We start from the raw sequence: 14,247 nt of genomic DNA, 5'->3' as shown, positions 1-14,247 counted from the left end.
TATTACGTCTAAAACGCATTAGCTATGATATTCAAATTAACGAAGTATCTTTGATTTATTTATTCACGAAGAACTAATAAAGTTTAAACCAGACAGACGCAATTTAACTGTATTTGGCTATTCGAGAGAATGTCAGCAAACAATTCCAGACCAGTTTGACTTGGATGATGTTTTATGCTGTGATTAGGTCCTAAGTCATTGATTAACATACTCGCATATTAAACATGTAATAAATAGATCAACTGTGTTTGATGAAGAAGCAAGTCCATGTCCCTATGTTAGGTCCAGTTCTACAAAATCTCTACACACATGAATTCGTTTCGTGAAGTTGACATTTCCCATTTACATACGTATGCATATCACAAAATCACGGTATACAATTCCTAAGACCATTATTTTGACTCTGTCTCGATTTCGACAAACAGCGTTAAGATAGCACACACGTTTTTTTGTTTTGAATATAATAAATTAGTGAGGCATAAAAAAACTTGCGAATTTGGGTAAAATTGTGAATTATTTGAAATATAAGTATAGATTCCTAAAACTTGTACACGATGGGAATTCAGCGAATCGAGTCAACTGGAAGTTTTTATAGTAATAGATCCGGAAATACTTTGGAGCTTTCGCACAGAGATGATGATGTAAGAAACGTTCTCAAACTTTTAGTTTTAAAGCTCCACTAACGACTATGAATTAAGACGGATATATTGTTTTTGAGATTCCTATTTTGCTACCACTCAAGCTAAAAAATCCCTCCGAGTCAGACTCTGTTGGACTAAAAGGGGCTACACTTTCATGGCATGATCTCAGTGCTTATGTCCCTACCCCTCGCCAAGGAATCTTCCAGAGACGAAATGTCCACCAACCGTTCAAAAGAGTGCTTAACAATGGTAAAGGGGTTGGCATATACTTACTTGCTGAAAATGGTTAATAATTTGGAAATGTGATTCATTTAAAGTGACAGGCATAGTCCATCCTGGAACTATGATGGGTAAGAGGCCTTATTTATCATACTAGTCTCAACCTCAGTCTATAATAAATTTGAATAATTCTAGCCGTCCTAGGAGCATCAGGTGCAGGCAAAACGACACTTCTTAATGTTTTAGCAAAGCGTGTACAAGGTAAATTTAAGCCTAAAATAATACATCTAATCACACACTAAATATTTAGGATTAGTTAAATGAAATTTATATTTTCAGAAAATGTTGTAATTAATGGAGACATCCGAGTCAATGGTAAACAAAAGGATTTAACTACGTATTATTGATATTTGACAATGTCAGAATTTTACAAATACATTAGGACTGCCCATTGGAAAATTCATGAGAAAAATTTCTGGTTATGTATATCAAGAAGATCTATTTTTCTCAAGTTTAACGGTTTTGGAACACTTAAATTTCATGGTATGAAAATTTCATATTTTTGGCATCTTTTTTGTTCATATGATTATTTAAATGCTAATTTAATTCACGGAAGGCACGCATGAAGTTGGATCGTCGTTTGACAAAATGGGAACGAACACGACAAGTGGAAGAACTCTTAACAGGACTTGGTTTAAAGAAATGCGAACACACACGGATCGAGAGAATATCTGGTGAGTTGAAAATTATAACTTAAAAATACTTCTCCAAAAAACATTTAACTATTTTTTATCATTATCTTTTGAAATTTTATTGGTGGAGAAATGAAGCGACTTTCTTTCGCTTCTGAGGTATCATAACTTTTGATGTTGCAAATGCTAAAAAATCTGAGACAACTTGCATAAAATTATTTATTATTAGGCAATTTCAGGATGTCCAGTGCTCTTTGGCGACGAGTGTACCACAGGCCTCGATAGCTTTTCAGCTCAACGCATTGTTTCCGTGATGCAGAATTTGGCAAAGGAAAAAGGAAAAACAATCATGTGCACTATTCATCAGCCATCATCCCAAGTTTTTGCAATGTTTGACCAAGTGTGTCTACTTGTTGAGGGAAGGACGGCCTATCTTGGGGATACGAAGGGTGCCATGAATTTTTTCGCAAAACTTGGCCATATTTGTCCAGATCATTATAATCCGGCAGACTTTTACATACGCTCACTCGCAGTTTTACCAGGAATGGAGAAAGAAAGCAGACATAAGATTAGCTTGATTTGCGACACATTTGTTAACTCGGCAGAGTACAACGATATCCAAGATGAGATTGCTGAACAATTGGCTAAATACGATTTCTTCACTACATCAATATCTTCCTCTAAATCCTCGGATTTGGTATGACTAATACAATTTTTTAAAACCCTGTCAAAAGCTGCACGTGCAGTCTAGTGTTTATATGCAATGAGATAAAGTATCATGAAATTATTTGCAGACCTTCCTAGAAGAAACCCTCATTGGGAGCCACATGTATGTAGACGGACTTTACTGTGCAATAGATTATCATTATGCAAATAAACTTTTACAGATGCATTTATTCCAGTCGAAAACCTCACTGGCACACTGAATTGTTCTGGTTAACGTGGCGATCGCTGTTAGAATCGAATAGAAATCTAAACGTCCACGTAGTTCGAACGGTTCAAAAAATTGCAAGTATTTTTAAATTGGGTTTATGAATATAATGTCACTTTCTGTTGTTCTACTATCAGCAGATATTAGGTAAATAACAATAATGATGAACAGGTTATGGCATTGCTCATCGGGTTTTGCTTTTTTGGTGTCAATTTGGACCAGGATGGAATTCAAAATATTCAAGGAGCGATTTTTATTTTTATCACTGAAAATACTTTTCCATCAATGTATGGCGTTCTCCATGTATTTCCCCATGAAGTGAGTTGTTCTACATATATTAAAATCGAGACTAATCTTAACAAAACATATCATTATTCTAGCTGCCTTTATTTCTACGAGAAAACAAGAATGGAGTTTACCGAGTAGATACATACTATTTGGCAAAAATGATTAGTTTGGTAAAGCGGTGTCATTTATTTCTACTAATCCTAAATATTGGTTAAGTGGAATAATGTAATTTTTGCCAGGTCCCGGGATTTATAGCAGAACCTCTTCTTTTTGTGACCGTGGCCTACTGGTTGGTGGGACTTCGGGCAACAATGACGGCATTTTTGCAAACGTGTCTCGTAATTCTGTTAACTGCGAATACGGCAGCTGCTTGTGGATGCTTTTTCTCTGCTGTGTTTGACTCGGTCTCAGTTGCAATTACTTGTCTGATTCCATTTGATTACATGCTTATGATTACTGGAGGTATTTAAACTATCGATTTTGGTTGTTCCATGAACTGTTGTTGATTTTGATTTGGTTTGTTAGGAATCTTTATAAATCTGGAGTAAGGGAGTTTATGCAGTTTTTATGCGAGATATCGTGAGTTCATGTATGGCTTTTAATTTAGTTCTCTTCCTGGCTACCTGTCTTGGAGCAAATCCTTGAGTTGGTTCATGTATGCCAATGAAGCAATGTCAGTCAGTCAATGGGCGAATATCACCAATATATGTAAGAAACACGAAACGTAACAGTTTAGACCTGAAGTTGCATAAAGTCCGTTAATAAATTTCAGCGTGCAAATCTGACGTGACCATTCCATGCATTTCAACTGGTGCTGGAGTACTTAACGCCAACAACTTTGACGAGTCCAATTTGCATTTGGATTTCATCCTACTCATATGCTTATATTTTGTTTTTCATATTTTAGCTTTTTTAGGACTTCTCATTAAAAGTTACAGAAAATGATTTTACAAACTATCGAACATTTTAATTGTTACTAAATGTAATATAAAATAAAGTTTAAACCACGGATCAAATTAAAACAAACATTTCATTAACGACGAGAACATGCAGACAAAAATATAATACTAAATATTACACGATAGATTGTTGCATATATGTACGATGAAATAATTATAACGTAAAGAGTGTTATCTAAAGTTTAGTTTCTAAACGATCTTGTAACCCTGAGTTGTTGTTTAAGATCCCGTAGTTGTCGTCTCAGTCGTCTCAGGGGCCGTAGTTGTCGTCTAAGGGGCCGTAGTTGTCGTTTCAGGGGCCGTAGCTGTTGTCTCAGGGGCCGTAGTTGTCGTCTCAGGGGCCGTAGTTGTTGTCTCAGGGGCCGTAGTTGTCGTCTCAGGGGCCGTAGTTGTCGTCTCAGGGGCCGTAGTTGTCGTCTCAGGGGCAGTAGTTGTCGTCTCAGGCGCAGTAGTTGTCGTCTCAGGGGCAGTAGTTGTCGTCTCAGGGGCCGTAGTTGTTGTCTCAGGGGCCGTAGTTGTCGTCTCAGGGGCCGTAGTTGTCGTCTCAGGGGCCGTAGTTGTCGTCTCAGGGGCAGTAGTTGTCGTCTCAGGGGCCGTAGTTGTCGTCTCAGGGGCAGTAGTTGTCGTCTCAGGGGCAGTAGTTGTCGTCTCAGGGGCAGTAGTTGTCGTCTCAGGGGCCGTAGTTGTTTCAGGGGCCGTAGTTGTTGTCTCAGGGGCCGTAGTTGTCGTCTCAGGGGCAGTAGTTGTCGTCTCAGCTGCCGTAGTTGTTTCAGGGGCCCTAGTTGTTTCAGGGGCCGTAGTTGTTGTCTCAGGGGCCGTAGTTGTCGTCTCAGGGCCAGTAGTCGTGGTTGCAGATCCCTTAGTTGTCTCAGATCCTGTACTCGTCGGCAGGGTTGTTACAGTAGTCATTGTTGTAGTTGGAAAAAGGGTAATGGTAGTAGGGGCATCTGTAACTAAATTTTATGATATTGTCAAATATTAAGATCAATTATTATCATGGTCAGAGCTTAGCAAAATCAGTAGAACCGGAAGTTAGCGTCTAACGCACTAGTGCCTCTGTTCAGGCTATAACTATATCAAATAGTCCGACTGCAAAGACTCCGACATGCCAAAGCTCAAAATATGGTATTACTTGTTCCCTTCAAAACGCATTTTTTTGTTGCAGGATCGAATTGTGACTCGGGTTGTGGACAGGTGAATATGTACTGATACAACCTTCCTCGAATTCGAATGCACCTGATGTACTAAAATTGTAAATAGTGCTTTAAAATGAAACCTTCTACAGATGAGCAGAGTTGTACAATTTACCTGGATTTTAGAGGTGGGGTGAGGAAATGTCCCGGGCATTGTGCATGGTGCTTGTCGATGAAACCGTCGTTGCGATTCACTTTCTGGAATCCACACCCCAAAGGCAATGACCATACATAAGACCTAGAATCACATTTACTATCAACGCCTATACTAATTTTCTGAATATCCATCTTGCTTACCCATGTCAAATTCGTCATTATGGATTGTTGTGCCGAAATTAACCGTTGTTACTTGGAGCTTGTATAGAATGCACATTCTCTGAAGATGCTTTTATCTATTTTTTTCAAAGCGTGTTTTTAAAAATTACTAGAGTTATTTGTTCCATATTTTATGACAATGTCAGACTGTAAAATTTTTAAAAGTTTATGAGAGCGTCACATATAACAATTTCATACCAGTTATTTCTTAATGCTAAACAGTAATACGAATGCCTTTACACTTATGAAATTCATATATATGCATTTAGACATCATTATAACAAATCAATTTTATTACCATTTACATAAAGCATACAAGTATTGTAGGTCAGTTCATGATGAATTCATCCGTTGGACACGTTTTAACTTTTAATAATACCAATAATATCATTATTACCAGAAAACGACTTTGAATTGATCATTGTATGCAAATATAGTTATGTTTTTTTGAAACTAGAATACACAAAAAATGGCAGTACAATAATAAGTTGATGACAAATCTAATAAACGGCAGTGTTGAATAAACATGAGACAAATTATAGACAAATGTAACAAGTTGTATAACTTATCATATTGGTATACCTGTGAGTGTATATTAGGACATGTCAAATACATGAAATCAGTATTAATAATAAATTTAAGGTGAAGCACACAGATTTGTCAGTCGTGTAAAACAGCACCAAGAGGAAATATTAAACCCTATATTACGCAATATTTCATATTTCACTAATAAGTATTTTATTCATAATTGTATGACGTTCGTTAACCTAAATTAAGGCACAAAAATGACACACGGTGTCGAATACGTTGTCACATTCCTGGGATACTAGCTAACAGGTTCTGCAATATGTGTTATCAAATAAAAACGAAATGTCTGCTCTGTTCTTTTCACACTATTTTTGGTACAACTATGTATAATACAGATTTGAGTACAGAGTTTTTACTTTTTATTGTCACTCCAGCAATTTATTTTTGAAGGTTATTTACTCCTTGGCTCTAATTTCCTAAGTTTTAATAATGAGAAATCTCATTGCACTAAATTTACTATTACATATTTTATACAGCTATTATGGTAAATTGTATGTACATATAACATGCAAGAATAACACACTGCCGGATGCATACTGAATATGAGGTCGGTTTTAAGTAAAATTATTTTGAGAATTTATCATATTCGACTTGATTGGATTTCCTTATAAGTCTAATAGATCAAGCTCTGCGAACGACGACTTTTATGAATATGGGTCCACAACATTTGGCACATTTCAATTAATGGACTTTTCTTGTAATCTGAATAATAATATTCATGGAATTTTTGGCTGCATATTATTATCACTATACAAGTATCTATATACTCTTTATGGATGACTAAATTATTATCTGCAGTTGTATAGTCAATAATTATTGTGCATGAATATTGCTGTCATAAATAAAATATGTAAAACTATGTAAAATAACATAAAATTTAAGTAATTGAAAGATTATTTTGAGAGTCGGTGTCTCCCTTCGATGAAAGATTCTTCAGGATAATCATTATAATCAGTCGTCACTTCATTTTTGATTTTAGAATGCTTATTACGGTGGCCGTTCAGATTATGAGTTTGTCCAGCCGGCTTTTTATGCTTGTTATTATTTCGATGATTTGAGTGTTGATGGGGTCGGCGTAAGTCGAGCGTAGGCTTCTCCCTAAGCAAATCAAAAGAAATAAAGTTTTCGTTACAATATGCCATTCGATTAGCAGAAAATTTTCAGCAACAAAACCAAAAGTAAACCCAAAACAGTCATCATGAGAAACAAGCGTCAAAAGTAGTTCTAACATGGACACACGTTACCTTCGGGACTCTGATTATTTCGATCTATATTCGAAGACAATGTTCGTTATGTGTCGTAGTGAAGTAAAAATTGTGAACATACTAAAAATAAAATTAAAATTAAGTGGACAAAAGCAACAGGAGCAGTAGTGGTTATTGATGCCGAATCGTCAGAGTCAGTATGCGAAGCGAGAGCCTGCCACCATTTAACACTGCACACAAAACAGTTAACTTTGGGATTTAGTAATTTGTATGTAAATAGTAACAAGTTTTGTAATTATCACTCATCAGTCCAAACCAATATAAACTTTTTATACAAAGCACTTACTCGGAACAGGGACCGGTATTGACCGCAGAGATTGAATTTTCATTCAGGTTGATGGGTTCACCGTTTTGAATTTTTAAGGAATGGATGCATCCAATAAATCCATTATGGTACAGACCATGAGTCATTTGAAAGCTGGAAATTAATTTAAATGTCCGTCATTCGAAATACAATTGTTGTACATTTCCATGCAAAAATGCATGTGCATCACCACATTATATACAAAAGTATATGAATTAAAAAATCATACCAGTTTGGAGCACCACCGACGTATATGTTTCCGTGGGGATTGAGGGTCTGAGAAAATCCGAAAAATTATTGCCGAGAACGTAAAGGTTGAAATAAAGATAAAGTACCTCGACAGGCTCATTATTGATAGCAAACGACGGAATGTCCTCTCCATCCACCTGGATCGTCCCATCTCGACCTTGCCTTTTCACTACAACCTGAAGAAAGATCATATTTATTTATTTTACATGCCGTACTGCAAGTATTAAGATGCGTCTGGTTATAACATACCAAATGCTTTTCTCCGTCGTTTACGATGGAATTTGAGACAGCTTTAGCAACTCCTGATCCATAATCCCATTGAAGCTCAACTTTCCCTTCTCTATTTACAGCAATCGAAAAAAAGTCGTCTGGGTCAATTTCAGTGGGCGTGGGACCATGCCAAAATATTAGGCCTCCAGACGATGCCTTAGTCGAAATTTCTAACTCTACGGTCTCGGGAACGTATGGTCCACTTCGATACATGAACGATTTATTAATCTGCAATTTAATTGGAACATATTAACACGTTTTAAGCCTAAAATGCATGCAATCTGACTGGTACGAAACATTATTATTCTACCTCAATGTAACCTTCGCCTCGGAAAGCTACAGATTGACTCCATTCCCCCATTGCTAGTAAATTAATGCAAAAATTACCCAATGTATACTTCTAACGAATTGCCAAGTGTATGAAAATGCAGTATTTACCAGTCTCGCAGTTTTTCGAAAAAAATCCCTTAGGACACGAGCAACTGCAATAAAATCAATGATGTAAAATAGCTGAATGAATATGTCTTCCTCATCTCCTTAACTAATTAGCTAATTAATAATATCAAACCGTACCGGTAGGAGTTTTTCATGGAGAAACACGTTCCTCCATTAAGACAAGGTTTGAGACTGCACATATCTCGAGTCTCGCAAAACCTTCCTGAAAATCCACTCTGGCAAGAACAAGTTGTATTCTCTTGACACGTTCCTCCATTTCGGCATGGATTTTTCGTGCAAAATTGGGACCCTCCTTCACAGTTGTCTATATTACCAAAATAATTATTTAATTTACCAGTTTTCTAGAAATGGGTCCTGTACCAAGGCTATATTCTTATTTTTGTTGTTGGTGTCTATTTAGAGTAAGTATGCATTATTTTTTATGTAATTACTGTGCATATTTTTTAAATACAAATGCAGATATACGTATTTTCCTACATACGTATTTATGCAAACAAAAGTTACTGTGCAAATTTTTTTCAAGAAAACCTAAATTACTTACTTGTTTCCACATATAATTTTAATACAAATTGATCTCGTAATATCTTACCCACATTTGCACCTTCCTGTACGGATGTAATTAAGTCTAGTTCCATCCCATGAACATCCATCTGCAAAAAAACAATTTTCAATCATCCAAATCACTACATTAAGAAATCGCTTTAAGATCTTTTAACCTCCGACACACATCCGGAGAACCCTTTTACAACTCCGACGTTGCTATTCAGCTGGATTCGATGACGGTCATGACCTCCAATGTAGAGCGGAGTCTTCAAATTCAAACCTCGAGTTACCCCAGGAGACTTTCCTCTAATCAAGTCTCCACCATTAATTTTCAATTCCCCTTCTTGTTCTTTTCGTTCAATGGACACCTACACACGAATCAAAACTGAGGGTCAGCGGTATCCATTCGCTTAGTTACTCTTTACACAAAACCATGTTGTGTAGTCCTTACCGAGATCCATTCTCCTTTGGCAATTTCCTTCTTGCTTCTTATAACTGCAGGTCCTAGGTTTTACATGTCGAAAAATGGATGAAAAATGTATATTTCACAAATTAAATGACATTTGATCAATAGTTTTACCAGATCCGGTGTCATATTGAAATTCTAACCGCCTATCCTTAATAGCTAAAGATGTGTAGTCACCAAGACCGTCATCAGTTTGTGACGCATAAACTAGCAAACCGTCTTCATCGGAATCCGGCTTAATTTTCAAGTTAACTTTCAATGTCTTTAAGTCTTGTGGGGTTGGATATGCCATGTATGAATCATGGCCGTTAAACCGTGGTTCATAAATAACAACGTCGCGTTCACAACGAGGGCCAGGAACTTTTCCAAATGGACAATAACATTCGAAGCCTCCAGGAATATTGACACACTTTCCTGTTAAAGCAATAAAAAATATTAGTCATCCTTGTCAAGCAGACTATATTTTTTTTAAAGTAATACCTTCCCCACATGCTCCTGCATAGCATGATTGTCCAGAAATTTCACAATTTGCTCCTAAATGAAGATATTGATGCTTTATGCGTCTTGTCATATGTCTTTATTTCTTGGTTAACTTAGATTATTATTTATGCCAGCAAGATGCCAGATTGAATTACCTGAATTACCAGGAGGACATATGCAACTATATCCACGTTCGCTCAACCCCTAAAACAAATTTTAACATCATGCATACGTGTAAATACTAACTAATTCTATTAAATATGTACAAATTAAGCATTCGTACCTCCTGACATACACCTCCGTTTGTGCAATCATTAGAATCACACGTGTCACAAGACGACACACCTCGCGAGATTTGGGAGTCTTTAAAAAGTTGTGTGCGTTTGCCTCCAATTACTAATTCGCTGATGCATCCTACAAATCCAATGGTTAGTTTAGAGTAATTAAAATTATAGAATAGTTGTGTTAATTTCAATAAAATTTATGTTTACCAACAAATCCTTTGGTATGACCAACCAACTTGTGGACGTTATTAAAGTTGGGATGGCCTCCAACGTAAAGAGGTTCCATAAGATCGAGTCCTTGAAACGAACCATGAATTGTTCCAGTGAAGGTGTCTTCGTCATTAACAACCATTTCTCCGTTTGCTCTGCTTCGAGATAACCTAACTTTATGCCAAGTCCCAGTTTCGAGAACTCTACTGCCACGAATAACTGCAGGTCCGCTACCGACATCAAATCGAAATTCAGGATAACCTACATATTTCGCAAAATGATAATTGTTAATTTGGGAATGTCGTTTCATGTACTAGGTGGCCCAGGCAAACTGGTAGTAAAATGAAACGCTGTAGCTACCACAGTTTTTGTGTTACACGTTTCTAGTTAATTTTAGTGGAAAGCCAGTTAATTTTTGAGTAGAAAACAATTTTTATCTTTCGAAATTTCCTCCTCCTACATTAACGCAGTGCTGAAGAAGCGGCCTCGAGTCCTCGACTAAAGTGCGCACTGAATCCGTAGATTAATTGTCTAATTCCGTGGTCAAAGATTTTTTTAAAACCTTTGCACTTTTACCAGCCTTAGAACACATCTTTGCCTCTAAGTTTTACAATTTTTTATAGTTCGAGATTCAAATCCAAGGAGGGGAATAGCAATTCCGAATTGGAGATAAAATCCGGACTTTTATTTTTTAGCCTAGATCGTTTTTTGCACTATGAGCTAGTGCTGAGTCCCGCCGCAAGGTCCAGACGACCCCATTGAATATAATCTCATTGAGGGGATGTACCATGAACCCGGAAACATATTTTAAGAAATTTAATTCCCTCACCTTCCCCCGATTTTCAACAAAATGCATAAAAATTACCCCAATTAGCTCTAACCTATCCAAACCGTCACAAAACCTGGATAATCTGACCTTCTGACCTTTTGCCTATATTGAAGGATGTATTTAGCCGATTTGGCGTAGATTGGATCATTTTGTTTGTTAAAATATTTCTCTGACATGAAAATCTACTCATTTTAAAAAGAATCCTCTAAATTTTTTTCGGTGCGCACCGCTGCAAGAGAGTCCTGCATTTATTTAATCTGGTTTTCCTCTGGGGAATTTTCAGCATGCATAAAGTATAACGTTTCAAAGCCTGAAGTTCAAGGTTCAATTTGAGTACTCGATGGATAATTTGCATCAACCGTGTCAGCTGTGAGGCTAGTTTCCGTTAGAATTTCGAGAATTTCTTCGAATTCTAGACTTCAGCGCCTTCACGATGGGTGTGGTCTTTGTAGGTTTTGTAAAAATTCTTCTTCGACCGTCCTTAGTCGACCCAATCCCAATGAACGTTTTTATAGTTCGCTGGACTAAATTAAACTTCACTTTCGATTTCCTTAGTATTTTTCAAATTAACTATTTTTCTTCCGAGTTTTTTGGTGAAAAATTATCGCCGCCTGCGTCCTTTCACGATTTTCCCTACAGATATCCTTTGTTAGCTGCTAAAAGTTGATTGGTTTTACTTATGCAAAATCGCACGAGGAATCCAATGCACTTATCAAATCTTTATTATCTCCAGCGGTTATGAAATTAAGAGCTAATTTCAGCTTGCCTGGGCCCAGTAGGTAGTAAACATAAAAGTTTTGCCATTGGAAATTTATTACCAATATATTACATATATATATATTGGTAATACATTACAGTTCATTAAATAGTTTTAAATAAAATTAAATAGCTGTCTTGTTGTACTTGTCCAAACATTGTTTACACTTGATATGAACTTTAATCATTTTGAATAAACGGACCAACCCAGTGACTCTTCTGTAATTATTGTACGTAATAATAACATTTAAAAACATACCGTGGGAAATTCCAAATGACACAAAATCACCACTACCATCCTTCATTTGTCCGTTATAGAGTATGAGACCTGAGAGATGGGTTTTTTGAAGAAAACTATGATTCAATACATTATGCGGTACATACCATTTCGATCGTCGGGTTTAAAGGATATTTCAATATCAAACTTGAGGTAGGACTCTGGCAGCGTGGGCAAGGACATGTAGGACGACGGGTTTTGTGTAAAATGAGGAACTGCGCCTGTAACCACCAACACTGTGGTCACATCTACGGAGCTGTGTGGGTGTGATGAAGCAGCCATGCAAATATAGGTCCCCGCGTCCTCCGCAGTTGCATCTACAATACCACAAAGAAAGTTAAAGTATAATTTCATGCAATATTTACTAGTTTCATCGCTTCTGAAATCCACTTTACCTGATATCGTCAAACTTTGTCCACTGGCTAACGGTTGGTTAACTGATCCCCCTTGCTTACTCCAAGAGTAATCAATTCGGCCAGCAAGTTCGGTTTTGCAATCCATTGTAACTAATTTCGGAATTGGAAGCATTTATGACATAACAAATTAAGAATATGCATATAGTATACAATATGCTTACCAGTGCTTCCATATGGCACAGATCGTGTCTCAATCGGAGCAGAATTTTGAATTCTATCTGGATTTGCTATTTTATAGTAGTAAAGAGTAAATCATGTAAGTAAAATTTAGCAACGTATGGAAAACTCGAACGAATAAGCGCAGAAAATACCGTGAATTGTTAGCGCATAGTCTTCCTCGTGAATCCCACCAACCGTGTTTGCAGTACAGCGATAAACTCCTCCTAATCGATTAAATCCAATTTTGTTATTAATTCAGTGATGATAGATTAATCAAAAATTAATACAGTTCACTGTACTATATAAATTTGTATATTTATATTGCTTCAATTACCATTTTCATTTCTAACGTCTCGGATTTTTACTCTACTTCCCAAGATTTGCACATTATCTTGGAACTCCCCGTTGTGCATCTTGTTCCATCTGATTTGGGGTTGTGGGTCACCCTCTACGTCACAATTAAGTTCCACATTGTCCCCGATTCGTATTAGTTCTTGGCTTGGTATAATTCGAACATGGACATTTTGAACTCCTGAAATTCACCATAAATAATACATAATAATGTTATTCATAATCTGGTATTGAGTTATGTCTCAAACAAACACAGGTTACAAACTTTATGCTTACATTTATATATGGCACACATATGTATAACAAACCAAATGCATGACATGGAAAGCGTCAATCACAAATTAAGCGTTAATTTGAGTTAGAAAGTTATACCTCTAATTTGCCTATAACGTCTGCTACGAAACTCACAGGCAATCTCATCAGAATAATCAACACAATGAGGAATTGAATCACATTTCTGACGTAACGGAATGCACTGGTCTCCAGATAAGCAAGGTAATTCATTTGTGTCACATTGATATATTCCAAAACCTATATTAACAGGCTAAGTACATATGCATCGAGATAATTTTCCCAACTTTTTCGTCTTAACTGGTGATGCAAAATATTGGTTCGATTGAGTATGATGGACAAATATAAGTACAAAAAATAAGTAAGGTAGAATTGTTAGTAAAATTAAATTTAGCAAAATAAATACAAAATGTATGCCAAAATTTAAAAAGGCTAATTGAAAATCGAAACTTGAATTACCTTCAACGCTAAGATCGATGAAATCAGAACCCTGTTCACTCGTGCAAATGTAACGACCTAGAAATTACCATATTTGGTGAAAACACGGATTACAATAACTAGCATCATTGGTTCTGATAGAATTTCGAACCAGCATCTTGTTCTTGTAGGTTCAGCAGAGTCAGCGTTGGTCCGAACATGATGGACGTCCTTGGGAGTTCCTCGTCGTCCTTTCTCCAGTCGTACTGGTTCCCTCCGATGCCGCATCGAAGTTCAACCGTCGACCCCACGACCCCTTTCTGCTCTCGTCTTGCACCATGACCGGGACCAGCACTGCTACTTCCCGTGTTCACAGTGACCTCGGCTTTTATATTAAA

The 14,247-nt window shown here is 36.8% G+C and overlaps 3 protein-coding genes across 17 annotated transcripts in view; 1 reads left to right on the top strand and 2 right to left on the bottom strand.

Annotated features, from left to right (window-relative positions):
- The first annotated feature begins 280 nt into the window (after positions 1–280).
- On the top strand, positions 281–3,782 carry LOC110846961 (protein scarlet). 4 transcript variants are annotated; one of them, XM_035850604.1, is made up of 17 exons: positions 281–641; positions 719–890; positions 959–991; positions 1,056–1,121; positions 1,200–1,235; positions 1,303–1,403; positions 1,477–1,594; positions 1,683–1,711; positions 1,782–2,249; positions 2,347–2,381; positions 2,440–2,560; positions 2,655–2,801; positions 2,864–2,941; positions 3,011–3,233; positions 3,297–3,315; positions 3,379–3,479; positions 3,544–3,782. In XM_035850604.1, exons 1-17 carry the CDS (start codon positions 555–557, stop codon positions 3,714–3,716), a joined length of 2,007 nt encoding a protein of 668 aa, XP_035706497.1. In that variant the 5' UTR covers positions 281–554; the 3' UTR covers positions 3,717–3,782. The 4 variants fall into 4 exon arrangements, with proteins under 4 accessions (XP_035706497.1, XP_035706499.1, XP_021949489.1 ...); XM_035850606.1 differs by having other exon boundaries at positions 282–641; positions 743–890; positions 1,677–1,711; XM_022093797.2 differs by having other exon boundaries at positions 282–641; positions 1,677–1,711.
- Positions 3,783–3,930: 148 nt separating this feature from the next.
- LOC110846958 (integumentary mucin A.1) lies at positions 3,931–5,396 on the bottom strand. The gene is made up of 4 exons (XM_022093796.2): positions 5,221–5,396; positions 5,039–5,161; positions 4,863–4,974; positions 3,931–4,683 (listed from the first exon to the last, which is right to left on the bottom strand). The coding sequence occupies exons 1-4, from the start codon at positions 5,236–5,238 to the stop codon at positions 4,001–4,003; spliced, it is 936 nt and encodes a 311-aa protein (XP_021949488.2). The 5' UTR covers positions 5,239–5,396; the 3' UTR covers positions 3,931–4,000.
- A 110-nt stretch (positions 5,397–5,506) lies between these two features.
- Positions 5,507–14,247, bottom strand: part of LOC110847796 (basement membrane-specific heparan sulfate proteoglycan core protein) — a 50,546-nt gene continuing 41,805 nt past the window's right edge. For 9 of the 12 annotated variants that reach the window (XM_035850591.1, XM_035850593.1, XM_035850592.1 and 6 more), the window contains 24 exons: positions 14,022–14,234; positions 13,892–13,948; positions 13,125–13,322; positions 12,943–13,014; positions 12,793–12,858; positions 12,611–12,721; positions 12,323–12,532; positions 12,198–12,266; positions 10,351–10,614; positions 10,143–10,273; positions 10,015–10,063; positions 9,860–9,913; positions 9,494–9,793; positions 9,365–9,417; positions 9,087–9,281; positions 8,960–9,020; positions 8,488–8,674; positions 8,353–8,396; positions 8,225–8,277; positions 7,894–8,142; positions 7,731–7,820; positions 7,625–7,671; positions 7,378–7,509; positions 5,514–6,924 (listed from right to left, as the gene is read on the bottom strand). In XM_035850591.1, coding sequence (XP_035706484.1) covers positions 6,720–6,924; positions 7,378–7,509; positions 7,625–7,671; positions 7,731–7,820; positions 7,894–8,142; positions 8,225–8,277; positions 8,353–8,396; positions 8,488–8,674; positions 8,960–9,020; positions 9,087–9,281; positions 9,365–9,417; positions 9,494–9,793; positions 9,860–9,913; positions 10,015–10,063; positions 10,143–10,273; positions 10,351–10,614; positions 12,198–12,266; positions 12,323–12,532; positions 12,611–12,721; positions 12,793–12,858; positions 12,943–13,014; positions 13,125–13,322; positions 13,892–13,948; positions 14,022–14,234 — 3,110 coding nt within the window. In that variant the 3' untranslated portion in view covers positions 5,514–6,719. Of the gene's footprint in view, positions 6,925–7,070; positions 7,262–7,377; positions 7,510–7,624; positions 7,672–7,730; positions 7,821–7,893; positions 8,143–8,224; positions 8,278–8,352; positions 8,397–8,487; positions 8,675–8,959; positions 9,021–9,086; positions 9,282–9,364; positions 9,418–9,493; positions 9,794–9,859; positions 9,914–10,014; positions 10,064–10,142; positions 10,274–10,350; positions 10,615–12,197; positions 12,267–12,322; positions 12,533–12,610; positions 12,722–12,792; positions 12,859–12,942; positions 13,015–13,124; positions 13,323–13,891; positions 13,949–14,021; positions 14,235–14,247 lie in introns of all 12 variants that reach the window. The other 3 variants (XM_035850602.1, XM_035850603.1, XM_035850594.1) reach the window with 2 other exon arrangements.

The sequence above is a fragment of the Folsomia candida genome, unplaced genomic scaffold (assembly GCF_002217175.1).
Source record: "Folsomia candida strain VU population unplaced genomic scaffold, ASM221717v1 Fcan01_Sc003, whole genome shotgun sequence".
Lineage (NCBI taxonomy): Eukaryota > Metazoa > Arthropoda > Collembola > Entomobryomorpha > Isotomidae > Folsomia > Folsomia candida.
Note: the sequence above shows the minus strand (reverse complement) of the source record. Positions and strands in the feature narration are given on the sequence as shown.

Coding starts and splice junctions, on each gene's coding strand:
- LOC110846961 (XM_022093797.2), top strand. CDS start 555: ATGGGAATTCAGCGAATCGAGTCAACTGGAAGTTTTTATAGTAATAGA. Junction 1,122..1,199: donor TTTAGCAAAGCGTGTACAAG/GTAAATTTAAGC, acceptor TTATATTTTCAG/AAAATGTTGTAATTAATGGA. Junction 2,382..2,439: donor ACCCTCATTGGGAGCCACAT/GTATGTAGACGG, acceptor AAACTTTTACAG/ATGCATTTATTCCAGTCGAA.
- LOC110846958 (XM_022093796.2), bottom strand. Junction 4,975..5,038: donor ACCCCACCTCTAAAATCCAG/GTAAATTGTACA, acceptor TTACAATTTTAG/TACATCAGGTGCATTCGAAT. Junction 4,684..4,862: donor ATGCGTTTTGAAGGGAACAA/GTAATACCATAT, acceptor CATAAAATTTAG/TTACAGATGCCCCTACTACC.